This window comes from Mercenaria mercenaria, chromosome 7, assembly GCF_021730395.1.
Source record: "Mercenaria mercenaria strain notata chromosome 7, MADL_Memer_1, whole genome shotgun sequence".
Taxonomy (NCBI): domain Eukaryota; kingdom Metazoa; phylum Mollusca; class Bivalvia; order Venerida; family Veneridae; genus Mercenaria; species Mercenaria mercenaria.
The window spans coordinates 47,461,933-47,474,086 of NC_069367.1; the positions used below are offsets into that span (position 1 = coordinate 47,461,933).

General features: G+C 40.6%; 2 protein-coding genes and 1 long non-coding RNA gene across 3 annotated transcripts; all 3 read right to left on the bottom strand.

Moving 5' to 3' along the window:
- Positions 1 to 452: 452 nt before the first annotated feature.
- Positions 453 to 3,383, bottom strand: LOC123555425 (uncharacterized). The gene is made up of 3 exons (XR_006687278.2): positions 3,219 to 3,383; positions 2,292 to 2,390; positions 453 to 988 (listed from the first exon to the last, which is right to left on the bottom strand). It is a non-coding gene; the product is annotated as an uncharacterized LOC123555425 (long non-coding RNA).
- Positions 3,384 to 3,766: 383 nt separating this feature from the next.
- Positions 3,767 to 6,166, bottom strand: LOC123560655 (uncharacterized). Its single transcript, XM_053547161.1, has one exon. It carries the CDS (start codon positions 6,164 to 6,166, stop codon positions 3,767 to 3,769), a length of 2,400 nt encoding a protein of 799 aa, XP_053403136.1.
- A 549-nt stretch (positions 6,167 to 6,715) lies between these two features.
- On the bottom strand, positions 6,716 to 8,095 carry LOC128558264 (uncharacterized). Its single transcript, XM_053547163.1, has one exon. The coding sequence runs from the start codon at positions 8,093 to 8,095 to the stop codon at positions 6,716 to 6,718; it is 1,380 nt and encodes a 459-aa protein (XP_053403138.1).
- Positions 8,096 to 12,154: the final 4,059 nt, after the last annotated feature.

The following is a 12,154-nucleotide window of genomic DNA, read 5'->3' on the forward strand; positions in this document are numbered from 1 at the left end:
ATAAATCAAATAAACGAACATATTACATACCAACACTTTATGATAACATCTATTGATTCTCTCAATAAAATTATACTTTGGCACCTCTATGTTGCAATTACACGCCATCCTTCTTGACACATATACGCATGCGCAAAAACTACGTCACTAGCTCTGCTACAAAATTATATGACAAAAGAGAAATATCCATAGGTACCAATATAAATAAATACCCTTCAATAACTTTGGTCATGAAAAGCCCATATTCTGACAGAATACAAGCAATAGTTATGGTTCATGAAGCATATAATGTTTCAAGCTATAGCTCTTAAAGTATGAAACATTTAATTTAACCAAATACTTAACCAAGAAATTCCAATTTTCTAGGTACACAAGGGGTCATAATTCTGCAAAAAAGTGACAGAAGTGGGAATTATGACTCTTGGCTATCTAATGATGATAAACAGGTGAACTAAGTTTCAAAGCTGTATTTCCTATAGTTTCGAAGAAAAGAGGAACATAAGCAAAAATGTTAACCAAGAACAAAGCAGACAAAGATCAACAAATGATGACAATACCTTGTAGATTTAAAAATGAATCAGATTTACTAAAAAGAATTCAGAACTATCTATTTAATTATACTTTTAAACTAGGTACAATGTAAATTCTGAAATCTCCTGGACTTTCAACTGAATTCTCCTGTATAGATGCCCTGGAAGTTTGGCATGAAAGCATTGTTATGATACATTTGTATCTGAGTCTTTTTTGCCCTATGTTTGCAGTAAATCATCCAAAGTCTACTAACAGTTAGTTTGAAGCATTCAGAACTTGCTATTTGCTTCATAAGTCTTTTCATTTTTCAAATTTAATGTCTCAATCTCCACTTGCATATATTTCCTAAGGTCTTCTTTCATGTCATGGTTCCAGCTCAAGTATTATTTCAACAGAACAGAAATGCCCGAATGTCATGGTTCCTACATATCTGAGGTACTGTGGTAATGGCAGCTCACTGAAATGAGACAAATTATCAACATTAAGATCAAGTAGGAATATTATAAAATTGAGTTAATTTTAAATACTAAAAGCAGGAATGATGTCATATTGTATGACTTATGCCCCTTCAGAATGCTTATAAAATGAATTAAAAAAGTTCAAAAGGGCATAACTCTGAATTTAATGAAAACTGAAAGTTATGAACTGTTTTAGCTGTAATAATGTTAAGTCCCAAAAAGGGACTTAACTAAAAATAGGGTCAGACAATAAGCACATGTCCACTTCATACTGATGATGTATTCCAAGTTTCATTTGAATTACATGAAATATGTAGTAGAAGCAGAGGACACAATGTACAGATGTGATATAATAAAAAGGGGCATAACTCAAAAAATAATAATCTGACATTATGCTTATGTTTGCTTCATGATATATACCAATTTTCATTTGAATATGGAAGCTGTTGTACAGATCTATGTTATATTGTCAAGTCAAATGGGGAATAATTAAAAAAATAATTATCTGTTCTGATAATATGCTAATGTTCATTTCATGTTGATGAAGTATACATGATTCATTTTAATTGGATGGAAATGGTACATCAGAATGTACACCAGAATGTGGGACTGATGGGCAGACAGTTCAAACAGTGTTGACACTAAATACCTCATTGACCAATGACAATGGGGTGTACATAAATAAATGTGACCTCATCAAGATGTATGACATGCAATGAAGGATCACGCCAAGTCTAAACATGTTACACTAAATTGTTGGGTGAGACAGAAGTTTTAATCACAGTTTCAACAATACACAACTTGAAGGTATATGACTTACATGTATATATTAGCTGGACATGTGCAAAATGATAACAGCACATTTTATGTGAAAGAAAACTTCCTCATATACATGATCATAAAATGAAGACTGAAGTCATATATGTCTTTGGCATATCACACCACAAATAACAAAATGAGCCGCGCTATGAGAAAACCAACAATGAACATGGTGTGGGTTTGCGACCAGCATGGATCTAGACCAGCCTGCGCATCCGTGCAGTCTGGTCAGGATCCGTGCTGTTCGCTAACAGTTTCTCTATTTGCAATAGGCTTTGAAAGCAAACAGGCAGGCTGGTCTGGATCCATGCTGGTCGCAAACCCACTATGTTGGTTTTCTCATGGCGCGGCTCAAATATAAATCACTATGAATTTAAGTCACAACTCCGGCTCTTCACAATTTATCTAAAGTTAATTTTAAACTTAGCAAATTTCTCTCTTCTGTATGAACCTAATAAAGGCAAAATGAGAAATAAAAGCTACCTTTTTACGCCTTTCTTCAAGTTTCTGGAACAGTAGCTGAATGGCTGCAGATTACTGACAGTTTGCTTTCAGAGAAAATAGCATCAACACAGACCATTGCTGCAAAAAAAAAATAGGAATGTTTTTAAAATATGTACATTATATAGACATAGTTAATTATACATATGACAGGACAATTGTCATCTTACATCCAAGGTGTAAGACAAGAGTTTTCCAGCACTAAAGAAAACATCAGAGACTCGCGTAACACAATCCAAAGTTTTTGTGCGAGTCGGTTGGTAGGGATTTTTTTGTGTGTATATAATCATATAGGGAAAAACATTTCATCCGAATGTCCAGGAAAAAAAGTTGGGTAACAGGGATTTTCACAGGTAGGTCATGTTACCACAAACAAATGATTTTTAATAATAGCCTTATATACATTTTATTTCAGTCATAAATGTAGCAAGCCGTTCAATGGATTTACTAGGATATGTTTGCAGATGTTAAACACTAAATGTGTTTACCGTATATTATAATGGTTGGCAGTATGCCTTACCCTGTTCTAGGTCCGGTAAAGGGATGCCTAACCTATCATTTCTTTAAAATGTATAATAAGAATCATCAAGGTTGTAACAGTAGCACAAAAAATATGAAAGTCAATGCAAATGTGATACATGTTATACTAGAGAATATACCAAGACTGTATGTAATTCACACTTCTGTGTCAAAACTGAAACGAACATATCAAATCCTCGGTTCAAGAAAACTTGTTCAGATATAAATTATTATAAATTTATTGACATCATAAATTTTCATTGAGTAGCGAAAACATATTACAGAAGCATTCCATCTTTTTCAAAACATAACAAACATTAATATAAACGCAGACATATCATAGCATAGATAAGATGTACCTCAATCTATCAAATTAAACCAATAACAAACCTTTTGAGGTCTAAAATAACTCTTTTCGCAAATACAACTTATTTATTTAACATTGATGCTTACAAATGGCGCACAGATGCCAAAGGGCTATAACCAATGCAGTAACAGCTTTGTACATATAACATGTAGCTTGTATTAATTTTCAATATCAATACATAAACAGTACTTGTATCGAAAAGGGAATAAGACTGTATAAAATACACGTTGTGTCAGGTTCGTACCTTTTAATATCACTAACGTTACATATCAATACAACGGACGTGACATCATAAACGTTACGTAATGCGGAAGACGTCACGTAAAGAAAGGCGGCAAATGAACGTCAATACTTTACATACTGGGGGTCGCGAAAGTTATAAGGATATGTATAGTTCTTCTGAAAGTCTCAATGTAGCTCTAGTATTCTATATCACTATTCATTTATCGAAAGTTCTCTTTTTGGCACTTAAAACAGTCACAGTCACTTAATGAAATAGCACAAATTTCTAAAATTGCAATGTCTCTGTATACTGTTTCTCACGCAAATCTTTCACTACTAACTGGAAAAGTCACTTCATTTCCAATGGATACAATTTCACAATGGGTCTATTCGTAATACCGTTACTCGTTCTTATTTTGGCTGCTCTGGTATATCCGTCATTTCCGTAAATTAGTTCTTGCACGACCGCAAGCTTCCATTGGGAACGGGGAGATTCATCATGAATTTGGACGACATCTCCAACGTTTATCTTCTGCTCGTTGATTCCTGTCGTCTGGTGATGTTCTCGTAAGGCGGTGAGGTACTCGTGGCGCCACCTATCTCTGAAATGGTGTACGACCTTCTGCTGAAGTCTGGCTTGTCGAGATAAGTCAACACCACTGTTAAGGTTAGTATTCATCGCTGAATCATCTGTAGATTTCTGGTAGGGTAAAGTAGTTAATCTCCGGCCGTAGAGAAGGTGAGCTGGAGTCAGGGGTTCTGGATCTGACGAACTGGATGTTACATATGTGAGTGGCCTGTCATTCATCACGGCTTCTATCTCTGTGACGACTGTCTGTAATGCATCGAAACTGATGTAGGATCGACCCAGTATCTTCTTCAGTGTTGACTTCGTGAGACCAATTAGACGTTCCCACCAGCCGCCGTACCATGGAGCACGTTTCGGGATGAACTTCCACTGGGTACCTTTCATGCTAAGAGCGTCTTGTACTGTCTTGGATTCGAACAGGCGTTGTATATGGTTGGAGGCTGCAACATATGTGGAGGCGTTGTCTGAAATCATCAGTGTGGAAACGGATCTACGACTGGTGAATCGTCTGAACGCTTGCAGGAAGGCCTCTTCGGAAAGGTTGGGTACAAGTTCCAAGTGCACGGCTCTGGTGGACGCACACGTAAAGAGGCAGTTGTATGCTTTGGTCTCGTTGTTGGAATTATCTCGAACGTAGAGAGCTCCGGAGAAATCAACACCAGTTACAGTGAATGGTGGTGCGTCTTCTACTCTGTATTGCGGTAATGGAGGTGGGTCTGGGGCTGAGTATGCCTTCCCTTCTGTTCTACGGCAAACAAGACATCTACGAAGTACTGTACGAACACTCTGACGTATGGAAGGTATCCAATATTTCTGGCGAAGGTAAGTAATAACTGAGTTCTGTCCTGCGTGAAGAAGTCTCTCGTGAGCGTCGGCAACAAGGAGTCGGGTAAGTGGATCTTTGGCCGGTATTAAATATGGAAATTTAGCCTCTTCATCAAGATCTGCATTGTGGATTCTCCCTCCACATCGAAGGAAACCATCTTCATCAAGAAAGAGTCGTAACTGTTTCACAATCGGGAGTCGGGTCTGATTGGGTCTCGAACGAACTGTTCTCAGGTTTGTAATCTCTTCCTGGTAAGTATTATGTTGGCAGCTGTGTAGTAAAACTTTCTCTGCTTTCTGTAGTTCACTAGTTGTCAGTTGATCATGATGTGGGTAGGTTTTCTCTCTGCATTTATTTATAAACCGTAATACATACGCTGTCACTCGTTGAAGCTTCGTGTACTTGCTAAATTTAGTTACGTCAATAACGTTACGTAACTCTGTACGCGATTCTGGTGAATATTGTGGCGGTTGTCTCCCTTGTTCATACTCTAATGAATCACTCGATACCGTTGTCATCCCTGTCGCATCGTTAGTATGCCATGTTGGCCAATTCAATGGTTTGGTTATCCAGGAAGGACCATTCATCCAGATCTTGCTGTTGGTAAACTGTATCGCTGATATACCGCGTGTCATTAAGTCAGCTGGGTTGTCTTGGGTAGGGCAATATTTCCAATTCCGGGAACAGGTAAGTTGTTGAATCTCTTCAACCCGATTTTTCACAAATCGCTTCAATGATTTGGTGGTTTGTAGCCAATGTAGAACAATCTGGGAGTCCGACCACAGGTAGGTATTATTTGAATCAATATTGCATGAAGACTGGAGATGGTTGGCTAAGCGTGAACCCACCACAGCTGCCATAAGTTCTAGGCGGGGTAACGTAAGTTTCTTCAATGGAGCTACACGGGTCTTCGCCATGACAAATGTAGACTGGTTTGATGTACACAGGTAGGCTGTAGCACCATATGATAATGTACTAGCGTCGACGAAAATATGTAGAGACATCTCTTCTACTGTAGTGATACGGTCGTCTGCTGCACATTGATCTCTGAAGTAGTATCTGGAAACCTTGGTGTTCATGACGTTGTTAAGGTCTGTCACAAGTGCTGACCATTTCTCATAAACGTGCTTAGGTAAGGCTGTATCCCAGGAGTATTTCTGTCGCCAAAGTTCTTGTAGTAGGGTTTTTGCTCTAACGGTAACTGGACTCAATAAGCCAAGCGGGTCGTAGATACGGGACGAATGTTGAAGAATCTCACGTTTTGTGATCACATCTCTAATGGGGACTAGTTTTGCAGGAAACATCATCTCATCTGTAACTGTATTCCATAACATACCAAGTACTTTCGTGGTGTCGTCTGCTCAAGCACTTTCTCTGACGTAGCTAGGTTCCTCATTTGTTGACAGTTTGAGCTCCATGACCGAAGGTTGAAACCAGCTTCTAGCATGAGACTTCGTGCGTTACGATAATATGCGAGTGTATCCGATTCTTCGGGAAGGCTTGTAAATATGTTGTCAACATACAGGTCTCTCTTAAGGATCTGGCGTATCCAGTTGTTGTTGTCTTGGAGATGCTTCAGAATAGTCGCATTAAGTATGAAGGGGGAACAGGTAGCACCAAATAACACTGCTTGAATCTGTAGATTTCTAGGGAACTATCTGGGTCGGTAGGGTCACTTAACCACAGGAATCTCGTGTAATCACGATCCTTCTCGTCTAATCACACGTGTAGAAATGCTTTTTCGATGTCAGTAGATATGGCGTATTTGTGAAGTCTGAATCGCACCAAAATACTGGTCAAGTTGTTCAATAACGGGGGAGTAGATTCTAAGCAATCATTTAAACTTGGCTGGTTCCGGGATTCTCTGCAGCTACAATCGTACACTATACGAATGGGGTCGTTGTTGAGTCTTTTCTGATTTCACGGTGCGGAATATAATGGACATCTTGGGAAGCTATCTCTGAGTCTGGGACCTTTTCTATGAAATCTCTGCATACTTGTTCTTTTATGATTTCGCCGTACTTATTAAGTAGGTGTGGCTCCTGACGTAGGCGGTGAATCGTTTTCTCTGTGCTTCGTTTCGTTATGAAGTAATTGGATGGTAAGGGAGGGTGATCTAGTTTCCATGGCAACATGGCGGAATAACGTCCATCTTCGAACTTGATTGCAGTGGTCTGGTAAGTCTGTAGGTATTCTGTACTGGACGGATCCTCTTCTGGTGTAATACCCATGGACTCAAGTTTCCAGAAGCGCTCTAACTCGTGGACATCTGGTGGTGAGGTAAGTACATTCATTATGTAACTAGTGGGCGTATTCGTAGGTGAACTCGGGAGTGGACCGGATAGGAGGTACCCAATCTTGGAGCTTACTGCGGTAGGTCCATTTCCGCGTACTATTCTGTTCTGTACTATCTTCCAACAGTGGTCTGCGCCTATCAACAGGGAAATTTCGTAGGATTCGTCATCTGTGATTGGGTGGGCTAACTTAAGTCCTCGTAGATAGGGTAAGTCTTTCACATCACGCTGTAGGTTACGTAATGGTACTGCAATGGTTGGTACAACAAGGACCTGGATGGCAATCTTCCTTCCGAAATCTGTTACTAGGTATACAGTGGACGTATCCATGAAGCGTACATTCTGGTTCGAGTCTCCAAAGGACGTCAGATGAATTATCTCGGGATTTCCACGAGGTAAATGTAGTTCGTCGGCTAATTTTTCTGTAATAAATGAGCGTTGTGCTCCCTCATCAAAAAGAATTGTGGCGTCTACTCTGAACTGTTGGTTGCACACTGGGGCGATGACTGTCTTCAGTAGTACATTGGAAGGGGACTGCGTCGAAGAATGGAGTATGGCTGTGGCTTGTTGGTTTCTCTGTTGATCTGAGGTTGTTGGGGCTGTAGGGACTGTGGGAGCTGTCGGCTGGGCAGACTTCCGGTCACATATACTGGTGTGGTGTTTCCGTTGGCAACGGCGACATCGAAAGTTGGATCGGCACTTTGACACTTGATGACTACCAAGACAGTTAAAACACAATTGTTTATTCCTGACAATGTCAGTACGGGACTGGTAAGTAGTTACCTTGGTACAGTCGATCGGGGAATGCTGTTCACTGCAAAACACACAGGCTTTCTTATCAGTAGCTGCAGGGTTTCTCATATCCAAACTTCTTGGGGGTCTTTGTTTACCTCTACTTCCGGTGTAAAAAGACGCCGTAACTCGAGGGTTGTCATGCACTTCCGGTATGACGGACTGACCGGCGTCCATGACGGTGATTTCTTTATAGATCGCCTTCCGAAGTTCTGCTAGAGTCCATCCAACGTTTCCGTGTTCTCTTGTTAAATTTTTGCGTACTTCCGCCGGAAGTTTACTGATAATGACTGGAATGAGTAGCGAGCCCTAAGTCTCTTGAAATTGTCCGATTGACTCTAGACCGCGGATGTAGGACTCTAACTGGTCATAGTAGCTCTGGAGGCTGGGTAACGTGTTGACAGGACGTGGTTGTTCTAACAGGGCTTGCATGTAGGCTTGTATAATCTTATGGACCTGACCGAATCTCTCATGTAATAAGCTGACCGCTCTCTCGTAGTTTGCGTTCGTCAAAGCGAATCCTGCTATAGTATTAGCTGCGGGACCTTCTAACTGGGCTTTTAAGTAATTTAACTTCTGGATATCAGTAAGAGAGGGGTTAGTATGTACTGCTGACTCATAACTGTCCCAAAATGTCTGCCATTGTAATAGATCTCCAGAAAATATCGGAAGCGATAATTTTGGTAATCTATGCGAATGAGAAAAGGTTGAACTTACAGTCTGTTGCGATGTCTGTATAGCGGGAAATACCTGTAACGTCTGCTCAGGTCGCATGATATCTGTCTCTGAAACGAAGCCCTCCGAACGTCTGTATTCCTTGAACATGTTAATCTGGATCTCTAAGTTCAGGTGATATTCATCGGCCTCTATCATCTCTGTCTCGATCTCCTCTGGTTGAAGTAGCTCTAGAATCTTCTGATCTGACTCTCTCACAAACTCCTGTTTCTTCTGGATGTTGTTCAATATCGTATTGAAGATCGTCGGTGTCGGCTCTTCTTTTGCAGCTTCAATGCGTTGTAAATACTGACGTATAATTCGTCGATGGCCTTCTCTGATTGACTTGTTAAGTTTCCATCTCTATGAAATTTGTTTACGGCACCAATATCGAAAAGGGAATAAGACTTATAAAATACACGTTGTGTCAGGTTCGTACCTTTTAATATCACTAACGTTACATATCAATACAACGGACGTGACGTCATAAACGTTACGTAATGCGGAAGACGTTACGTAAAGAAAGGCGGCAAATGAACGTCAATACTTTACAACTTGTAACAGTCCCAGCTAGTAGTTTAAATTACATTCAAATTTGAAGAATTATCATTTACTATATTCAACACAATTCATATATTTTATCAAATCCTATTTTAAGATCTTTACAATTTCAAGAGCTGTAGGGATAGAGTTTGACTGATTAATATTACAAATTATTTTATTTATGAATAATTTCTTTTATTTTTCTTGGAAAACCCGTTTCTGATGCGTTGCTATGCATTTGGTTATCCTCGGGACGTATCGTTAGGCGAACTTCTGGTTCCAATCAAGCATACAATACTTTATCTTCTAACACCGCTTAGCCGGGAAGCAACCTAAAGTCATATAAATATCATGGAATCCGTGCAACTGCCACTTGGTTCAATATCGTTTAGCTGAACTCAAGTAATTTAGCTTACGAACTCGGACTTCGTTTTCAAAGCTTACACACAATGCCACGTGATCGAGGGAGATTTCGCAGGAGAGGAAACAGGCAAAACGCACACCAAGAAGCACATATGAGGTTGCGTCGTCGGGACAGGCTAGCTGCCGACATAAATGCTGCAAATTTGGGCTGTAATGCACGCCAAAACAACGCTGAAAACGACAGACTGCGTCGTCGAGACCGGCAAGCTGCCGTCGTAAATGCCGCTGCAAATGTACCTGTAGAGGCCCTGGAGAACGATGGAGAGGCTGAAGTTTCTGTCCAAAACGCTGAAATCTAGACTGACCCACCACCGGAGGACCCTCGTGGCCAGAAAAGGACTGCAGATGACCTTGATGAGGATAGTAACGACCTGCTGCAGCCTGACTCGGGTAGGTCTCGTTTAATTGATTTTGATACCCTTATAAGGGATTCTGGGGTGTTGCCACCTGAGGTGGGCGGTGGGAGCTCTGTTGCACGTAAGCAAAATCAGCTCTTATCTCCGGCCGACGCAGGTTGTAACTCCACGAACTTCCCTATTATTTTAAAGTAACTCTCATAACCTTTCAAATTTACCGGATATGCGTTTAGCTGGGGACGATTTGGCTGCTCACGTCCCTTCCTCAATTAAACAGCAAATTTGTAGGGGAGAGTACATAAATATGGCCATTCTTTTGAAAGGTGCCGTTGAACTATCAGAATTTTGTAGTGGCAATGTTCTAAGATTGGTCGGTCCCGATGGTCATATCGAATCTTCCAAAAAGGAATGTAAGGAGAAAATTAACTCGATCGAAAGATGGACTGATGCCTTTATTATCTATGCGTCCATTTATTTGTCCTCTCACTCGAACAAAGTCTATGAGCTTCTTCATTACATGTTCACGATTCGTGAGTGTGCTACGCATCAGGGGGGTTATGCTTGGAGGACCTATGATGAGCAGTTTCACCTCCGCCAAGCTCTCACGCCTTCTCCTTTGGTCAGTTATTAACAATGACCTCTGGTGGCGTTGTGTACAAGTGCGTAACAGCTCTAGGTCCTCGACCTCTTTCAGTTTCAAATGCAACGATTTCAATCAAGGTTCTTGAAGGTGGCCAAATTGCAGGTTTGCACATACATGTAAGCTGTGTAATGAGCCTCACCCTGCGATGACGTGTCCTAAGAAGCAGTCACAAAATATACCTCTAGGGAATAGTCAAACAACTTTTAACCAACCGTTTCGTACCCGTCCATATGCCCGCCCTTTCAGGGGTCAAGGCCGAGGTCAGCCTTCAAAAAAGAATTACCCAGGTGCCACACAATTTAGACGTGTACTGTTTAGCGTTTTCGCCAATTAATATTTCAGCTTTAGAGAAAGGTGTAAAAACTTACGATCGAACTGAGGCAGCATTTTTAATTAATGGTTTCAAAAACGGATTTTCCCTGCAATATAGCGGTCCTCGTCAAGCTAGAGATTCGCCTAATCTTAAGTCTACAAACCTTAATCCAGATATTATACAAAAACAGATAAATACCGAAATCGAAGCTGGCAGGGTTGCAGGTCCTTTCAAAGTGCCACCTTTTCAAAATTTTATTGTTTTACCGATCGGCCTTGTGCCTAAGAAAACCACAGGCGAGTTCAGACTGATTCACCACCTTTCGTACCCAAAAACTCAAAGTGTCAATGATTTCATCGATCCTAAGTTGTGCTCAGTTCAATATACAAATTTCGACGAAGCTGTCAAGTAAGTCCAACGTCTAGTTAGGCATTGTAAGTTATTTAAGGTAGACATAAAGAGTGCTTTTCGTCTAATACCGGTTTCTCCTGTTGACTTTGAACTGCTAGGCTTCCGTTTTAAAAATTTCCTCTATTTCGATAAATCTTTGCCATTCGGAGCTTCAGTAAGTTGCATCACTTTCGAACGTTTTGCTAGGTTTTTGGAATTTTTGGCCAAATCAAAAATGAAATCAGCAGATTTGATACACTACTTAGATGATTTCCTAGGCGGGGCAAGAAACACTGAACTTTCTGCTTTGGCCTTACAGTCATTCAAACAGACTATGTTAGAATTACAGGTTCCATTGGCTGAGGACAAAACTGTCGGCCCGGCGGAGGTCCTCGTATATTTAGGCCTTGAACTTGATTCAGCTCAAATGTTGGTCAGAATACCGATCTCAAAAGTGCACAAAGTTATAAGTAAGATAAAAGACTTATTACGTAATCCTAAAACAACCTTGAAAGTGATGCAGTCCCTTACTGGCTCTTTGAACTTTTGTTGTCGCGCCATTGCAGTTGGTAGACCTTTCGTTCGCCGCCTGATAAACAGTACTTGTGGCCTTTCTAAGCCACATCACCACATTCGTATTAAGAAAGAAATCGGCCTCGATTTAGAAATGTGGTTAACATTCCTTGAACATTTTAATGGGATATCTGTCTTCCATGACCGTTACTGGGTCACAAACGAGGACGTTCAACTGTTTACAGATTCCGCGGGCGGCACAGGTTTCGGTATTTACTTTGGAGGCCAATGGTGTAACGCTAAATGGCCCGAATCATGGTACACAGCTGGGTAAACTTCAG

Bases quoted from the DNA above. Each gene is read 5' to 3' on its own strand.
- LOC128558264 (XM_053547163.1), bottom strand. From the start codon at position 8,095: ATGGACGCCGGTCAGTCCGTCATACCGGAAGTGCATGACAACCCTCGA.
- LOC123560655 (XM_053547161.1), bottom strand. From the start codon at position 6,166: ATGTTATGGAATACAGTTACAGATGAGATGATGTTTCCTGCAAAACTA.